At 39.9% G+C, this 18,253-nt stretch overlaps 1 protein-coding gene across 1 annotated transcript in view; it reads left to right on the top strand.

Moving 5' to 3' along the window:
• The window catches only part of htra1b (HtrA serine peptidase 1b), a 56,254-nt gene that overhangs the window by 20,498 nt on the left and 17,503 nt on the right, over positions 1-18,253 (top strand). The window contains exon 3 of the mRNA XM_069899799.1: positions 3,756-3,960. Within this exon, the coding sequence (XP_069755900.1) occupies positions 3,756-3,960 (205 nt within the window). The remainder of the gene's footprint in view (positions 1-3,755; positions 3,961-18,253) is intronic.

The raw sequence follows: 18,253 nt of genomic DNA, 5'->3' as shown, positions 1-18,253 counted from the left end.
AATTGAGGAACACCTGTAGTGAGTTGGGGAGTGGAGGTTGTAATCAAGTAGGTTACCTTGCCTCTCCCAGGAGGCCAAAGATTGGAAGTTCAGCAAGTTTAATGCAAGCTCAGACCATGTTGCAAAGACCAACATAATATACTGAGATGAGAGAAGTGTAAGTCATTGCTTCACCCAGAAAGAATGTTTGGGGCTTGGAATAGTGGGGAAAGAGGTAGAAAATGGGCAGGTGCTATGTCTCCTATAATTTCACAGGTTTTAGATCAATACATCTTGCAACTAATTAATATATTCAACAGTAAAATTCAAAAGCCAAAATGCTGGATTACTTTAGCCTGCTTAATGCACCACTAGAAATAAATTAATTTACTTGGAATCTTGTTTTATTCAATCTGTACTGGTCGCTGAACAAATAAGCATTTTCTTTTCTCATTTCTCTTCCTTTTCGAATGAAATCTACGTCACCTTAAAGTCTGTTGCACCCAACACAATTCATTTGACAAACTTGCATAAAACCAATACACAAGTGGGCTGGAGAAACTAGCAGGTCACACAGAATCGATAGGAAGTCGAGGGTAACCAACTTTTTGGGCCTGGGCCCTTCGTCAGGTATGATTCATGTGACCTGCTGAGTTTCTCCAGAATATTTGCATATTGCACTCCTCCCCAGCATCTGCAGACTTACTGTTTAACTCCCTTAATAACAAAATGTGACCAATTCACCTCCGGCCACATTCCTCATCAATAGTGTTAATGGCATAATATGCATCCTTGCCTTCCTTGAAGGGAAATCCAAGTCATTAAATCAACTAAAATTAAGAAAACTACAGTAAAACCCCTGATATCTGGCACCTCTAGGGATTGGTAGGTACCGGATAAATGAATTTTCTGGTTGTTTGAGATTGCTTGTTGCATGATTGTTGAATTAATGGCGAGGCGCGCCAATTTTAAATTCCCGTATTGTTAACTTTATTTTCCACAATTTTTTTTTGCCGGTTGTTTGAATTCTGGACAACAGAGGTTTTACTGTAATTTTAATCTGTACTTCAGTTTATTTCCAAATTGAACTTTTAAACAAAAATGATCTTAGCACCAAACCCTAGCATTGATTTTAATGTCTATTTTGTGTACATTTTACTTCTTTTGTAAAATGGATATGTTGTATTTCTGTAAAGTATGTATTCAAGTCCTCCAGTCTAGGCCACATCCTAGTGAATCAGGATTATCAAACAGACTAAACACAAAAGTTTGCAGACACCATGATTGAAGCTTAAAAACACAAAGCTGGAGAAACTCATCAGGTCAAACAGTTCACTTCATATAGAAAAGATAAAGATACATAACCAACGTTTTGGGCTTGAGCCCTTAATCAAAGTATGAGCAGCCCGAACCTTGGGTTCTAGATTTTTCTCATAGCTCGATGAAGGGCTCAAGCCCGAAAGATTGGTTATGTATCTTCATCTTTGCTATATAAAGTACCACTGTTTGACTGGCTGAGTTTCTCCAGCGTTGTTCTTTCTCCAACATTGTCACTTGCCTGATATCCATCAGCACTGGAGAACGTATAATCTTGGGGCTATGCAGGGTAAAAATTCAGTGAGATATGCAATGAGCAATCAGAAAGGCTTTGTATTTTATGTGGTTATATCTGAAATCCTAAAGGAGCATTGAGCAACCACCTCCCAAACTCATGAACTCTACCGCATAAGAGAACACGAGCAGCAGGTTTGTAACGAGCAGTAGGTTCCACTTGAGCTGCACATTTTTCTGCTTCCTTTGTCAGCATTGGGTCTAATCTCCAACCACGATGAAGGAGTGCCTTCAGCAGAAATGGTGCGATAGGTCAACTGCACTGTGCAACACACTGTGGGCTGTTGGGGACACATAATAAAAACTCGCTTAATCACTTGCATGCATGCTGCATAATTGAGTAAACGAAACCATTCCTCTCTCCCACATCCTTTCCTGATTTTTGCTCTCATTCTGCTTGTTCCTTGAAGAAAGGCTCAGGCCCAGAACATCAGCAATATATCTTTGTCTCCTATGGACGCTGAAAGACCAGCTGAGTTTCTCCACCAATTAACCTAAAAACCACATACATTATTGTGATTTTTTTTTTCTTGGTAAACTAGACAATGGCTTGAATTTAAAAGAAATTGAAGTAAAATATGTCATTAACTCAGTGCATCTTATGGCAGGACTGAATGATGAATTGAACTATAGAACGCTACAGCACAGAAACATACCGTTTGGCCCATCTAATCTGTGTTGAACTATTATTCTGCCGAGTCTCATTGACCTGCACCTGCCTCTGATCCTCCATACTCCTCCTATCCATGTACCAGTCCAAATTTTTCTTAAATGTCAAAATCGAGTCAATTCACCACTTCATCTAGCAGCTTGTTCCACACTTACACCACAACCTGCATGAAGAAGTTCTCCCTAACGTTCCATTTATATATTTCCTCTTTTATCCTTAATGTGTGCCTTCTAATTCAAGTCAATCTGATTGTACAAGTACAATCCGTGAAAACGGCGTTCTCCTGTCCTCAGTGCAAAGCATGCAGAGACACAATCAGATGGAACAAATAATACATATGGAGGACAAGTCTTTGTAGATACAAATAAATAAATAAATGTTGTTTTGTACCTATGAGAGTCTCGGATGGTTAGTGTGAGCACTTCATTTGGTCGTTCAGCATTCTTGCTGCCCACGTGAAGAAGCTGTTCCTCAGCTTGGTGGTGCTGGCTCTGATCCTCCTGGATCACTTCCCCATTGAGAGAGCAGCTGACAGATGCTGCTTGCGGGGTGGAAGGGGTCCTCAATGATTTTGCGTGCCGTCTTCAATCAACGATCCTGATGGAACACATCGATGGGAGTAGGGAGACACTTGTCCCACCTCACCTCAGCGGGGAAGAAAAGCCTGTTTGCACTTGCTCTGCCTTATATCCCTCATAACCTCTGGACTCAGGAAAATCATAATTTTAAATGGATACCTGCTCATACACTGGTAGAAATGTGCTTATAAAAAAAAATGGAGAATATAAACAATTGGTAGTTTTCAGAGTGAAGTCAATGAAATAGGTATTATAGTGAGATAAATCTTAAACCAGTCTAGCACGGGTGCAGGTCTTTCAGCTCACAATGTCCGTGCTGAATATGATGCCTGAATTAAATTAAAAGTTTGAGTTCATTCTCCCATCTTATTCATATTCCAGGTGGAAGGCAGATTCCCATCTTTTGCATGTCCTTAGTAAATCCTCAGCATAGTGGAGCAACTTGTCATTAGCGAGCTGGCAGAATTTGTCACATTAAATGTGACACTTTGACTGTCCTCCCTGTCTATGCTTATCATTTTATACACTTCCATCCGGTCTCCCCTTGGCCTCTGATGCTCCAGGGAAAATGACCCAAATTTGTCCAAACTCGTGCCCACTAAACTAGGCACCATCCTGGGACAGTACATCTCTCCTGTGCTCTTTCCAAACGTCATTCCTGTAATGGGGTGACCAGAATTCTACACAATGCTCCAAGTGTGGCCTAATCAAATATTATATAGTTTTAACATGACTTTCATACTCTTCTACTCAATGGTATGTTTATGATGATGGTAAGATGAGCACCATGTGAATTTTGTTCTGTGCAGAGTAAAGATGGGCGTTGCAGGCATCTCATGCCATTTAAGTGTATAAAGTAAAGCAGTGAACATTTGAACCTGAATATTTATTTGTAAATTATTAATTTATTTATTTAGGGCAGTGTATTCCAACCGTGAAATATCTGTTGCAAGTGGTTCAGGGTTCATAGTCTCCGAAGATGGACTGATAGTGACAAATGCACATGTGGTCACCAACAAGCACAGAGTGAAAGTGGAACTGAGGAATGGAGCCACGTACAATGCCAAAATTAAAGACATAGACGAGAAAGCAGACCTTGCTTTAATTAAAATAGATACTTCGGTAAGTTCAGTGTTCCAGTTATCTTACAAGGTAGTAATAATAAATATATATATGCACGCGCACACACACACACACACACACACACACACAGAGTGCTCTGTTTATCATAGATTACATTTTTTTCCCCTCTGAGGATAGCCTAGCTTGAAACTGCAGCCTATTCTATTTTAAATTCATTCTTTTTCACTTGTGCACCAACTGTAAATATTCAACTCTCCCTTTTTCACATATTATCTGCTTCTCTCGTGGTTCATTGTCCCCACAGCATCTCCGTACATCAGTATTAATCTGCAAAATGGGTTGCATTTTTTTCAACGGTGTGGGAAACATTTAATTTAAATCTGGCTATTTTTCTTCCACCAAACTTGTTAATCTCCTTAAATATTTCTTATCTCTGCATTCATCCCACTCAACATGTCCTGGATCAATAAAATATCTAAAGAATGTTTGTTTTGGACTAATGTATTGGTTTGTGGCTTAAACCTTCTTGGCTTGGTTTGCCCTATCCTGTGTGCTCCTTGGCATCCATGATTTGAGAGTGCCTCCTGTTCCATTACGCTTTGTTCAGATCTTCACTGCCACGACTTAAACATCATCCAGCTGTCTGATACAGATTTATTCCGTATATCCTGTCCACCTCTGCCATGTTCTTGCAACTTTATTCTATCTTTTTGCATTTCTGACTGAAGCCCATTTTCCCCCAAACTGTTGTTTCATTGATATCACAGCTAAGATCCCAGTTTCATTAGGTAAAGCCAAGTCCAGAATTTTCCTCTCTTTTTTCGAGCTTGCTATGTGCTAGCTAAAAATGTTCTGATGATGGTTGAAGAATTCTGTGCCATCCATGTCTCTTGCATTGAGTCTACCTCATTATTAGTGATTGTGTTCATTGTATTTCTTTATCTTTGACAGGACAGTTGTCCATTTAAAAAAAATATGTACAGGTCGACCCTCATTTCAGGACCTTCTGCACCGCCCTGTGATCAAAAGATACTGAAGCATTTTCCTTGCCCTTTTACATCTTGTGTCTGCAACAGCAACGAAATCAGCTTGCCACATCCCTCTCTGTTGTCTTCTACATGGATGCACATTGCATTAAGTGCTGCTAAACTTTTGTTAATTCTCTAGTCTATTAAAGGCTGCTTTTTATTTTTGTTCCTTTTGCTTCTGCATCCACACTTGGTTTGCCATTTCCCTAGCAAGCAATTCTAATCTCTCCCCAGCAGCACTTGCAAACTACCTCCTTGTAAGAGCACAGTACGAATTGGAAACAACGTCTCCTCCTCGCCCAATGTCCTTTCTTACCCCAACGAGATTGGGGATGCTGGCATTTGTTGCCCTCCCTAGCATGGGAAGCAGCAGGGGTAGCGAGAGCAGCCCGTCTTTGGAAGGGGTCATCTGGGTGAGTGAGCTTGCATGCTTTGATGTCGTTGTTCTTGAGCTTGGCTTGTTCCAATGATTTGGCCAGTTCAACATGGCTCGCCAAGTCTTTCTTACCTGAATCGAGTAGTCGCTGCCTCATGTACCTCAAGCGGACCCCCGCAACTAGAATGTCCTGGATCTGTTCTTCCTCACGAATGTGGCCCATAGATGCTTTGTACCTGCACTTCTTGGCAGGCGTCCACAGATCCAGCAGGTAGTCATCAATGGTCTCTCCTGGCCATTAGTGACGTAGAGCGAGTCGTTGCCTCGCTAGGGCCTCGTTTTGCATCTTGAGGTATCGAGCCTTCAAAGCCTCGATGGCAGCATCATATGTAGTGCAGTCTCTGATGACTGCATGCCCTTTTGTTCCTAGCCTCAAAACGAGTGCAGACCTCCTGAGTTCATTAGTGTGGAAGACATCTCTGGTCGCGTTCAGGTAGGCCTGGAAGCAGTCGAGCCAGTATGTGAATTCCTCAGCCGTGTTGGGGGACAAAGGGTCTATCTGCAGCAGACTGGACTTGAGTAGCGCTTCCATCATTTAGGGAATAAGCTAATAAAATTTTGGCATGAATAAAAGCTCTTATAACTGGAGGGAGAACAATGCTTTCATTAGCTTATAACTATGGGTATGGTCTCACTGTAGTCTTCAGAAGGGTTCTGGGTTTACCATAAGCACCACACACTACTAGGGAATCCCAGTTCACTGTAGAGGTGCTTATGAATTTGCATTATCCTCTTATTTGTGTACTACCTAGCGCAAGAAATTGGAACTAAGCTGGAGATTATTGTCCTTTAAAGTCTTGCACATTAATTTCTTTCCAAGTCCTGCAGGACATCCTCCACCTTCCTCCTTGTGGTATGACAGCTTTTGGCTCTTCACCTTTCCTTCTCCATTTGTGATAAATTTAAAGTTATATTGAGCAACAATATAATTTAGGACATAAGTGGGATATGAGTTGCTAGCTAGTGTGAATAAATAATAAGATGGAGAGTTTCTGCTCAGGGTGCAGTCAAAATATGCTTGAAATGTATTTGTCAAATGGCAGGAAATGCCATTTAGATGTGATTAAACAAAGGAGAAGATCTTGCAAGAAGCAGGGCTAGGCAATTTGAAAATCTTTTGGGTCATAACTTTTAACTTGTATGGTCAGTTTTATAAGCAAAGTATTATTTGTTCCTATTTGTAAAGGTTAAAAAGTATTTCATGCTTGCAAGTGGTCAGTTTTTGGCTTTGTGGTTCAACATTTTTGTGCTATCTCCTAGCAACATCTTCAAGCCAGGATCATATGGTTTGTTTAAGAAATAAAGATGCACATTTAGTTTCTTTTGTTCTGTGAAAATGTTCCAGCATTCTTCTATTCACCAACTAGCAATGTTTCAACAGCTTCTAATAATGTATAGCAACTTAAAACAATGTTAACAATGCTTAATTTAGTTTAATAAACATTGCAAAGCTCATCTTAACTTTAGTATGAATTTGTATGAACGAGTTACAGACCACATTCTTTGATCCTCCAAGTGACTATAAAGGAAATTAATTACTATAATTAAGTAAATAGAAGAGTTGGAAATAGGATTTGGAATTTGCACTGGATCGATTGTGCTCTTTTTCGAGCATTTCAAACTCAAGGAGGCACTGTCAGTAGTAGCATCAAGGCCATTGAAGAAGCATTAAGCCTTACTTAAGGATTCCTTCTGTATGTTTATTGCGAGTAAGAACATAGTTTGGAGAAACTGCCGCTTGTCCTTTGAGGACTGTTTTGGAATATTGTTAAGTTGATGCCTGAGTACAATGGTTGGCTGAATGGACAATGATAATATGGCAGCCACTGCTGAAGCAGCTGCCCCTGAGGAGCTTTGTGTTAAGGAGATGAAGGTTAAGGAACTTAGAGAAGAATTACAACATCAGGAATTAGATTCAAGTGGAGCCAAAGTTGCTCTTCAGGTAAGTCTGGAAGGGCCAGTAGAAAGAGAGAAGTTTTTGGCCACTGGGAATACAAACCTCACAAAATTACTGCAAAAAACATCAATAGAATCTAAGATCAGCCACATGAAAATGGCTGAAGCTGTACCACAAGATGGTGGTGTGGAGGATGGGCAATCCAGAGTGGAGACAACATCAGATATGAAGATGACATTTGCCATGCAGGATAACAGTAAGGGATCGCTTAAGGTGGTATGTGGGTGGAAAGAAAAAGTTTAAAACCACTGTCTTAATCATACCTAATTGACTCGTTATGTGCATGGTTTCATAACTCCACAGGAAATGGGCTAATGACAATTTTTCTCCCGCAAAATATTTCAGTAACTATCAGGTCTCGAGCAGTGGTTCTCATCCTTCCCTTCCCACCCACATACCACCTTAAGCAATCCCTTACTAATCACAGAGGCAGAGGGAATGCTTAAAGTGGTATGTGATTGGAAAGAAAGATTGAGAACCACTGGCTTAGAATATTCTCTTGTGAAGTTTCTATAACCAAGATATATGCTGGGCCATTAATGACAAAGTTATAACAGGCTGAATTATATATGATGGGAGAAGAATTAATGGAAGTATGTCGTTTTCACAGAGAGCATATTCCCAGATAACACTAATAACAACTGGACTCCTTTGCCCTGCAGACGTCTATTACCCCACGGACTCAGTTATTGCTTAAGTGCACCCTTTACCCATAATAAATTCTACATTTTCAATACCAACTCCTCCAGCTTCAAGTTATTTGACATAAATACTATCCTCAATTATAGCTTTTATACATGCAAAAATATGATGGCAGTGTCTTTGGTGATCTGAAGAGCCTGTTGCTGTGTTGTGTTTCCATGAGTCTTGAGCAGAAGATTTTCTCATTTCAATTGTAATAAGCAAACTTCCCTTTTTCCTTGGTCTCTGTAAGAGGAAGGCAAAAAAATTGTTAAAGTGCTGGTCAACGGGCATAACCAGCAGAATTTTATGCAGAATTTGTGATTAAATATACATCATTTTAGTGCATGATAGAAAAAGTGATCTGATAATGGATTAAAGATGCAATTCAAGATAAGTATTAAATATAAGGAAAGCACAAAGTTACATGATAAAATAGTAAGGCTGAGATTGAGGAGCATTTTAGAATTCAGTTGAAAGGATAACAAGTTGATGACTAAAGAGAAAATTGAAGTTGAGAGTAAACATTAAAAAAAACAACATGAGAGTTTCTGTAGATGTAATTAAAGGAAAGACGAGGTTAAATGCGCATCTGCGGCAGACAGATGGGAGCATATATCTAAAGAATAATAAAGTGGCAGAAAACCAAGACTATGGCTGGCTTCATGGAAATGAAAGTTGCTCCACCATAATCTGAAGTAACATTTAACTTCAAGGATTGGATTACTACATTATTTTAATTATTCCATTGCAGTATTGCTGGCATTTAAAACAAAATTCCACAGGAATTTGAACCCTGACTTTTGGGTAGAGTTGACTGCCCATACTCACTGTTTCAATGCTTAATATCCAGACACTTGCTGCTGTGAAAACCTTTGACAGATGTTGCAGGCTCTCCCTTGATCTTGCTGACTACCAAAGCTTCAGGGGTTTTCTTGAGCGTGCTTCCCTGATGGAAGCATTCAAAGACTATTAACAATGAAATAAGGAGCAAGTCTTCTACCCCAATGACAATGCCGATGGCAGGACTTGCCTTGATATCCACACAGGAGTCCTACTGCCTGTGCTGGCATCTGGAATCTCCACCCTGTCACCTCTGGCTGCAGCTCACTTTGTGTCTAATGAAGTCCAGCCCAGCTTTCCAAATTGAAAGCCTGCCTGTTGAACCTGAGCCAGATTAAACCTGGAGCATATTCAGCAGTATCCATTCAAAGGAATGGGAGACGTCAGCTACTGGAATAAATAGTTGTTCTACTTATTTTAAGTTATTTCAATGCTTTTAATTGATTTTTAACAATACAAGTGTGCATATCTTTTGCTTTAATTTTTAATCGGCTTTTTGTGCCATGGGCTATTTGCAAAACCGATGCATTAGACCAGACATTCTCAACTTTTTTTTTTGCCTATGGTTCCCTTAATGCTCTGCTCAAAATTTATGGGCCCCCTTCTCGATGAAACAGTCAATTCTGTTTGGTCTCTCTCCTACCAACTACATAAAATATATTATATGATTTCAGTCTGTATTTCCTCCTTGAATGTGCTGTGGCCCTCTGTGGGGAGGGGAGTGGGGTGCTGTACAGCAGCTGTGGATAATGGCTGCTTTAGACAACTGGTGAGCTGGAAAGTGTGAGTACAGCCAGCCGTCTCCACTGACACAGCTTCGATGCTGCATGAGGGAAGGGAGCCAGCCTTCCAGTGGAAAACTGTCCTGGAAATCTCACTGAGCAAAGGATGTGGCATGGGGCAGATGTCCATTAATTTTTGGGACAATGGTGCATCTGCCCCAAAACTGTCTGGGAGTTGGGGGGAGGGAGGGTTTTAAGAAAAGTTACTTAAAATAATATCGTCATGTAAAGAAGTTTAAAAAAAAACAATAAATAATTTTAAATATTACTTCAGTCAAATGATTTTTATGAACACACATTGCAATATACTTGCCTTTGTTCTTTTGGGTCATTAAAATGCCTGTGATCATGTGCCAGGTTTAACCTGGTGCAGGATCCATGCATGGTTTGGACTTCCAGCAAGTTCATGATCAGCCACTGGGAAATCGTGGCATTCTATGGGCCAAGATAGATTGTCTTGTTGGCACAACACTGCATGCATTACAAAGGTAGGATGCTTATACAGTAGTTATCATATCAAATTTCAGATATATTGTCAGAGAACATGCATGACATTACATACAACCCTGAGATTATTTTTCCTGTGGGTAAGGCAGAATGACCGCTTATTGGTAGTGCAAAGAAGAAAAAACTGTACATAATGTATACATAAAAAGAACTGTAAATAAATAATGAATGTAAACAAGCTGTAAAATACAGAGAGTAAATAATCAATAAAGTGCACAAGTAAGAGTCCTTAAATGAGTGCCTGATTGAGTTTGTGGTTGAAGAGTTTGATGTTGAGGGGTAGCAGCTGTTCCTGAACCTGGTGGTGCGAGTCTTGTGGCACCTAGACCACTTTCCTGGTGGCAGCAGCGAGATCAGAGCATGTGCTGGGTGGTGTAGATCATTAATGATTGCTGCTGCTTTCTGACGGCAGTGTTGCTTGTAGATGTTCTCGATGGTGGGGAGGGTTTTGCCTGTGATGTCCTGGGCTGTGTCCACTGCCTTTCGGAGGGCATTATGCTCAGTATGGTATGTCCCCATACCAGTCCATAATGCAGCCAGACAACACACTTTCCACCCCGCATCTGTTGAAATTTGACATGGTTTTTGATGTCATACCAATCCTCCACAAACTCCTGAGGAAGTAGAGGTTCTGATGTGCTTTCTTCACAACACCATTTGTGTGTTGGGTCTGGGGAAGATCCTCTGAGGCAATGACTCTCATGTACTTAAATTTGATCACTCCCTCCACCTCTGATCCCCCAATGATCACTGGATCGTATTTCTCTGGTTTGCCCTTCCTGAAAGTCAACAATCAGATCCTTGATTTTGGTGGCATTGAGTGCAAGTTTGCTGTTGGTGCTCAACTCGGCCAAGTTTTCAATCTCCCTCCTGTATGTTGACTCATCACTTTTTTAACAACCCACTACCATGGTGTCGTTGGTAAATTTGTAGATGGTGTTGTTATCATACCGAGGCACACACTCATAGGTGTAAAGTGAGTAGAGCAGAGGGCTAAGAACGCAGCCCTGCAGTCCTCCAGTACTGATGGAGATTGTGGAGGAGATGCTCTTATCAATCCTCACTGATTGTGGCCTGGAGGTGAGGAATCAGGATCCAATTCCACTGTGGGATGTTGAGTCCAAGGTCTTGGAGTTTAAATGCCGAACAGTAGTGGGTAAAGAGCATCCTGATGGATGCACTTTTGCCGTTCTGATGTTTCAGGGCTTTGTGTAGAGCCAGTGAGTTGGCAGCCACCATAGATCTATTGCTACAAGCAAAATGGAATGGATCCATGTTACTGCTCGTACAGGAGCTGAAATGTTTCAGCACCAGCGTTTCAAAACACTTCTTCACTGTTGATGTATGTGCTACTGGTTGAAAGGCATTAAGGCAGGTGGCTACACTCTTCCTGGTCAAACACTTCAGTGCATTTTGCATAGAATTACTTTGAATGCAAGTGCAAGTTTTCATAGCAAGCTAAGGAATTTCTGAACAGCTGTTTTTGTTCTTGGTGGTTTTAATTAAAGGAATAAAACCAGTGAATTGTCATATTTTTACTTGATTAGAATCACATGATCTTTCATGCCCAGCTGAATTCTCTCAAGATGTAGCTCAATTATCTTGTTAATCGGAGGCTTTAGTTCTTTGGAGTTTTCCAGTATTAGTAATTACCCACTGAATGACTTTAATATATGAACACAAAATAAATGTTAGGAAAAAATGTAATAGGAAATGTATGATAATTTCAGAATAATATTTAAAAGGAATCTTATTGTTACTTGGGCCTAGAATTTTTATGTTGGGGCCAATTATTGGTGCACATTCAAGAGCACTAATGTTTGGATTGATTATGGATTTATTTATTCATGTGACTGGGTTGCCTATTTCCTATTGGCCTGTTGGATAGGATGTCTGAATTCCAAGTGATCTTATTAAACATGAGCTAAAATTGGAAGTTGAGGATAATGGCTGCTTTAGACAACTGGTGAGCTGGAAAGTGTGAGTACAGCCAGTCCCTCTGCTACTTGCCTCTATTCATAAAGATGAGCTACTTTATACTTGACGACGATATCCCATTTACATCCTAGGTGGATTTTTACTCATCTTTGTAACGTGGTACCCTCCATTTTATCAGTAGCTGAGAGCATGCTGTAATTGATTCTCATCAGGATAAATGAATAATTTATCCCTGGAGATTTGGGAGACAATCTAATCAGCAAAGATGCTTGTGGATAATAGTGGTTAACATCTGTTTGCATTAATTCAAGGGGCTGGCCATGAAACTTGATGTGCAGCTGTTACTACTTGTTATTGAACCTGCGAAGATCCATGTTGATCAAATCTATTTATTTGCAGTAAAATGTAACTAAATTCTTAAATTAGAGATCTTACTATGGCTTGTTTTATTGAAGGAAGTGCACTTAGAGCAGTGGTTCTCAACCTTTTTCTTTCCACTCACATACCACTTTAAGTATTCCCTATGCTATAGATGCTCTGTGATTAGTAAGGGATTGTTTAAAGTGGTATGTGGGTGGAAAGAAAAAGTTTGAAAATCACTGTTTTAATCGTACTTAATTGACTCGTTATGTGCATGGATTCATAACTCCAAAGGAAATGGGCCAATGACAATTTTTCTCAAGGAAAATATTTCAATGACAATTGGGTCTAGAGCAGTGATTCTCAAGCTTCCCTTCCCACTCACATCCCACCTTAAGCAATCCCTTACTGATCACAGAGCACTGATAGCATAGGAATGACTTAAAGTGGGATGTGAGTGGAAAGAAAAAGGTTGAGAACCACTGATATAGAGTGATTATTTCTGCTGAGTGATGCAGTGTATCAATAATGAACTTTTAATTTATTTTAATACGTGCATATTCCTTTCTGGTGCTAAGTGGTGTGCAGTCATTATAACACCATTTAGCATTCTCGTTTGTAAAATAGTTGTGTATTTGTTAGGAGAGACAAACCTAGTTGTGGAAACTAAGAGTTCACATTACCAGACTGGGAAATGGTGCTCTGCGTTTTGGGTATTTAAATCTTTCCAATTATACAGACCGCAGAATTTACTTGACGATGACAATTGTTTTTGATTTCCCCAATTCACTTTGCTGAACTATTTTAACTCTGCGCTGAATGGTATTTTCTACATCTTTACTGATAAAGGGAACATTAGACATTCCGCGGTGCTCAAAATCAAAATGCTGAAATCCCCTCGCACACCATTAGCAGAGGGAGCCACTGTGCTGATGTTTCAGGTTGATGATCTTTCAATCGAAGGACGAGATAATTACATGTGTAGCACTTGATCTTCCACAATAACTTTGAGTGGGTGATTAGCTGAGCAAACTGACCAAACTGGAAAATGAAAGCCAAATCAGGAAGTCAACTGCTTCTAGTTAACAGTTAAAATAAACCATTTGTTAACTATTTTTTTGAAGCATTTCAAATTGCACAGAATATTTGCCATTAATTTGGATAATTTTATTTAAAGCACATGCTTAATAAAAAGAGCTTGTGCTTCTCCTAGCAAGTTTGATCATGTATTTCATTAGGAAAATTGTTGTGAGTTGAATCACTGAAGTAGTCTCGTGTCTCTCACACGTCATTCTCTGATCCCGTTTAAAGACCGGTCTGGACAAATTTTACCCATTGAGTGAAAGTGTTAGAACATGAGGCTGTTGTGATAAAGGTTTTGCAAAACTGAGTTGTTGGATAAACTTCCAATCTGGCCCAACAGTTAGTGCGCCAAGCAAGGCCCTGTGAATTTGAAAGTGGCCTGCAACTTCATTATATAGTTAAATTTATATATTCACTTCAATTCATGGTTTAAAATGACCAACTAGATGATAAATTTATGCCACCTAGTTTGAGAGAGAAAATCCTTTTGCTTTAATGAGGGAGATGGGTGAAGATACGGAAATCCTATGATTTGTTGGTGAGTTGGGCTGCGGTGCATGCTCAGAATGGAATGTCATTTATCTGCATTCCAGTTTCTCTCCTCTGACTATGTGCCAGGAGAAAATGTTGATCAAACTGATACCCTGTTGCCCAGGCAGATAAGAAAAATATTTTGAGGATAGCCAACGGAGCAAAGGATGCATTTCTCCTTGTGATCCCAACATAAGATGTTGGGTCTATAAGCAGAACAAAGAAAACTTCTAATGAACAAGTGCCGAGCTTCACATACAAACCAATTATAAACTGGCCAGAGTTTAAGGATTGCCGTGAGTAAATGTTGTCAGAGGTAAATTTTATCTGAGCTCCACAATTATTAAACCCTTTTGATTTAATAATAATCCTCCAACCAGCTGCATATGAATTGCATTTGGGAAACAAAGTACGATGCGGCTCTTGGAACCATTCAAAAGTGCTTCAAGCTTGGATAGTCCTAATTAGTTGGTCATCTAGATCTCCTGGAATGAGTGAGTGCTGGAGGTTTTCTTTTTGTTTTAAGACCCGATGAACACAACCATGTATGTTTCTGGAGGGTGGGGGGAAGACTGGAGCACGCAGGGAAATCCCATGCAGGTCACAGGGAGAACATACAAACTACTTACAGACAGAACTGGATTTGAACCTGGGTCGGTGGTGCTGTGATAGTGTCGCGCTAACTGCGTATGGGCAGGTTCGAATCCAGCACTATCTGTCAGGAGTTCGCACGCTCTCCTCATGTCTGCGTGGGTTTCCTTTGGTGCTCCAATTTCCTCTTACCGTTCAAAATGTACCAGGGTTTGAAAGTTAATTGGGTTTAATTGGGCAGCATGGGCTCGTGGGCCGAAAGGGCCAGTTTCTGTATGTATGTCTATATCTAACAAAGGAGCCGCATTCCTTCGCAACTGATTTATTGTAGAATTTAGCTAAAATATTTTAGCAAGAAATTACAGATAACATTTTTTAAAGAGAATTGTAAGGGCATATGTTTTGTTTCGAACATATTTTCTCCCTTTATTAAACTCTCTTTCCGAGTCGACTGATTTGCAACTGGTGAATAGTTCCGTGAGTGCCAATCAATCTCTGGTACTTCAACCAAGAAGCCCCATTTCAGTGATGTAGCATAATATTTGTTACAATCGAAACCAAGTCTGTCCTCATTTTACATCCAGCAGCTTTACACTGGGCAATTTGAGTCCATTCCCCCTCTCCCAGCACAAAGTTCAATAATTGTGATCTCATTGCCATCCTGGTTGAGAAGAGTTAACCCAGCTAAAACTATTTACTGATGACAAAACAAGTTGGAATATGTTGAAGGAAAAGTTCTAAACTATAAGCTCTATCACTCATTTAACATTTTTTAAAAAGTATTGTATGGATTTGTAGATCGTTAAAATATTGATTGTTCCAGCTTTTGTGGGAGAATCCGGAACCAGGGGTCACTATTTAAAAAGGCCATGCATTTAAGACAGTGATTAATGTACTTATTTTTCTCTTTCATAGGGTTGCAAGTTGTTGCAATTTTATTTCCACTGTCCTTTTGAATATATTTAAGTGGAGATAGATATTTTGGATCCTTTGAGGGTACAGGAGTACTGAAAGAGGTGGTGCGATACATGCCCATTTAATGTGTCTGAAGGGGCTCTTTCTTTTGCTTCTATTTCTTGTTTTAACAATGGCACCAGATTAGCTGGCAAGCAAAGAAAATATATTTTTATGTATTTTATGAACATTGACAATATTGAAGATATTAAGTGCATGAAGGACCACAAGACATAGGAACAAAACTAGGCTGTACAGCCCATCGAGTCTTCCCTACTACTCAATCATGAGCTGATCCATTTTTTCCTCTCAGCCGCACTCCCCGGCCTTCTCCCTATAACCTTTGATGCCCTGGCTAATCAAGAACCGATCAATCTCTGGCTTAAATGCACCTAATGACCCGGCCTCCACAACCATCGGTGGCAACAAATTCTACAGATTTACAATCCTCTGGCTGATGAAATTCCTACGCATTTCTAAGTGGATGCCATTCAATCGTGAAGTTGTGCCTTCTTGTTCAAGACTCTCTGGGAAACAACCTTTGTACACCTTTTCTGTCCATGCCTTTCAACATTCGAAATGCTTCCATGAGATTCCCCCCCCCTCCCCACCTCATTTTCCTCAATTCCAATGAATACAGACCAAGAGCTGTCAAACGCCTTTCATTCCCAGTATCATCCTGGTGAACCTCCTCAGCACATCTTTTCTTCAAGAAGGAGCCCAAAACTGCTCATAATACTCCTAGTGAGGTCTCATTGATGAGACTGATGAGGTTACTGAAGGTAGGCAGAAATGTAGAACTGAAATTACAATTACAGAGATGAGGATACTATTGAAAGGCAGGACAGCCTCAAGGAGACGAGATGTCTTATAAACAGTGAGACCAAATGGTTAAAGCCCTTTAAGCATCAAAAGCACTGACTCATTATATGAAAATGATCCGTGTTTTCCATTTACTGGACTTCATCGGAAAATACAGATCCGGGAGAATGATTTTATTTCCTTTACTTGCTAGTTTAAGCCATAGAAAAATGAATGAATGAAGGGAGGGGGATTCTCATTGAAACATTTCACATTAAATTCATGTAGAAAATGCCTTTGAAATCATATTTTTAATTGAATCAACCAAGAAAAGAACCTTGCACACTCATGCAGCTGGATTACAAACACTGGGTGGAGTTGTGGGGGGGGGGGGGGGTGTGTGTTCCGGGAGAGGGGAGCATGGCTTTCAGAGCTCTGTTTTGGATGATAGAAACTATCACAAAGAACTAATGACCTTTTTCAGATTGTTCTCCTTGAGGCAGAATTTTTTTTAAAGTGTTGGCTGTGGAGGGGGTGGATTTTATTTTTTTTTTTGGATAAATATCTTTTTCTTGGCTTGTCAGCTCAATGTTTGCCTGATTTTTAATCTCGCGTATCAATGTCTGATGGTTAGTTTTTCTGCTCTCTGGAAGTTTGAGGCCAGTTTTTTCTTTGTAGGTATTGAAGAATTTATTTATTTAATTGCATCCAACCCTTATTAATCCAGCAACAAAGGATTTTGGGTGCCTGCAGTTTTTTTAACCACGAAACCCTCAGAAGAGAATTTCTCCAATTGCATCCAGGTGGACAATGTAGATAATTTTTAAAAATGTCAAGCTTATGACCTCTCTCATTTTATTGTGAACGTAGGTCAAGTTATAAACAGCTTCAAACTTTATTCTCTTGCATAAGCAATATAATGGATTAAGGCTGCCCAAATTCCCAGATGTTTTGCAGCTGTGCTTGCAGGAGATGACCACTTCATTTGCTGGAACTTGGATTAAATTCTTGCCTCTTTGTGCGTATTCAAAATACAATATAATTCTAATTATCATTACCTGTTTACCAATTGGAAGGAAATTTGAAACTGTGTAAGATTAAATGCTTTATAGAAGCTTGGTTCTATAAATAGAGCTCATTGCACTTTTGTGGGGAGGTGATTTGCATGTGAATCAGTTTTGTGCCTCCAGCAAAATTAAATCAGAAAGACCCTGAAGGAGTGAGAGGATATTTAATCCCAGGATCTCTTCTGGATGATCTCACTGTCTTGCATCAATGGTTTCTTTCTGGAGTTCTTTAATGAGTGTCTTTTTTCAATTGCACCCTCACATCTTAGTGATCCTCTTGTCTTTGTCATCGCCTGACTTTGCCTCATCAACGACTCAGTGATTGCATCGCCACCATTCTCTGAAACTGATTCTTGGTCCTTATTCTACTCGCTTTGCCTGCTATCTTCAAAATCGTGAACCATTCCATTTTCTATACCCTCATTATCTGCTCTTCTCTCACACTTTCATGCATGCGTCTCGACCTTGCTCCCTTTCTCTCCACCAAACACACTTTCTCCAGGGAAACAGCCATGAGAAATACACATGACAATGAGCACGTTTCTTGTCTGTGCACTTCACGCTTGGTGCTCCACTCCTGTCCCAGCCTGCTTGTAGTCCAGCTTCAATTGTCGTCTCCCAGTGCTTTGGAAACCTCAGTAAAATCATAAAATGCTTAATTCTAGTATTGTTCAATGTGAAAGGAATATTTATTAAGTCCTCTCTGCTGGATGAAAAGTTTGCAGGTTAATTTGCAGAAAAGGGCTTTTTAAAATTCAGTGCAGGATGTGGGC

This window comes from Narcine bancroftii, chromosome 10 (assembly GCF_036971445.1).
Source record: "Narcine bancroftii isolate sNarBan1 chromosome 10, sNarBan1.hap1, whole genome shotgun sequence".
NCBI classification, from domain to species: Eukaryota; Metazoa; Chordata; class Chondrichthyes; order Torpediniformes; family Narcinidae; genus Narcine; species Narcine bancroftii.
Note: the sequence above shows the minus strand (reverse complement) of the source record. Positions and strands in the feature narration are given on the sequence as shown.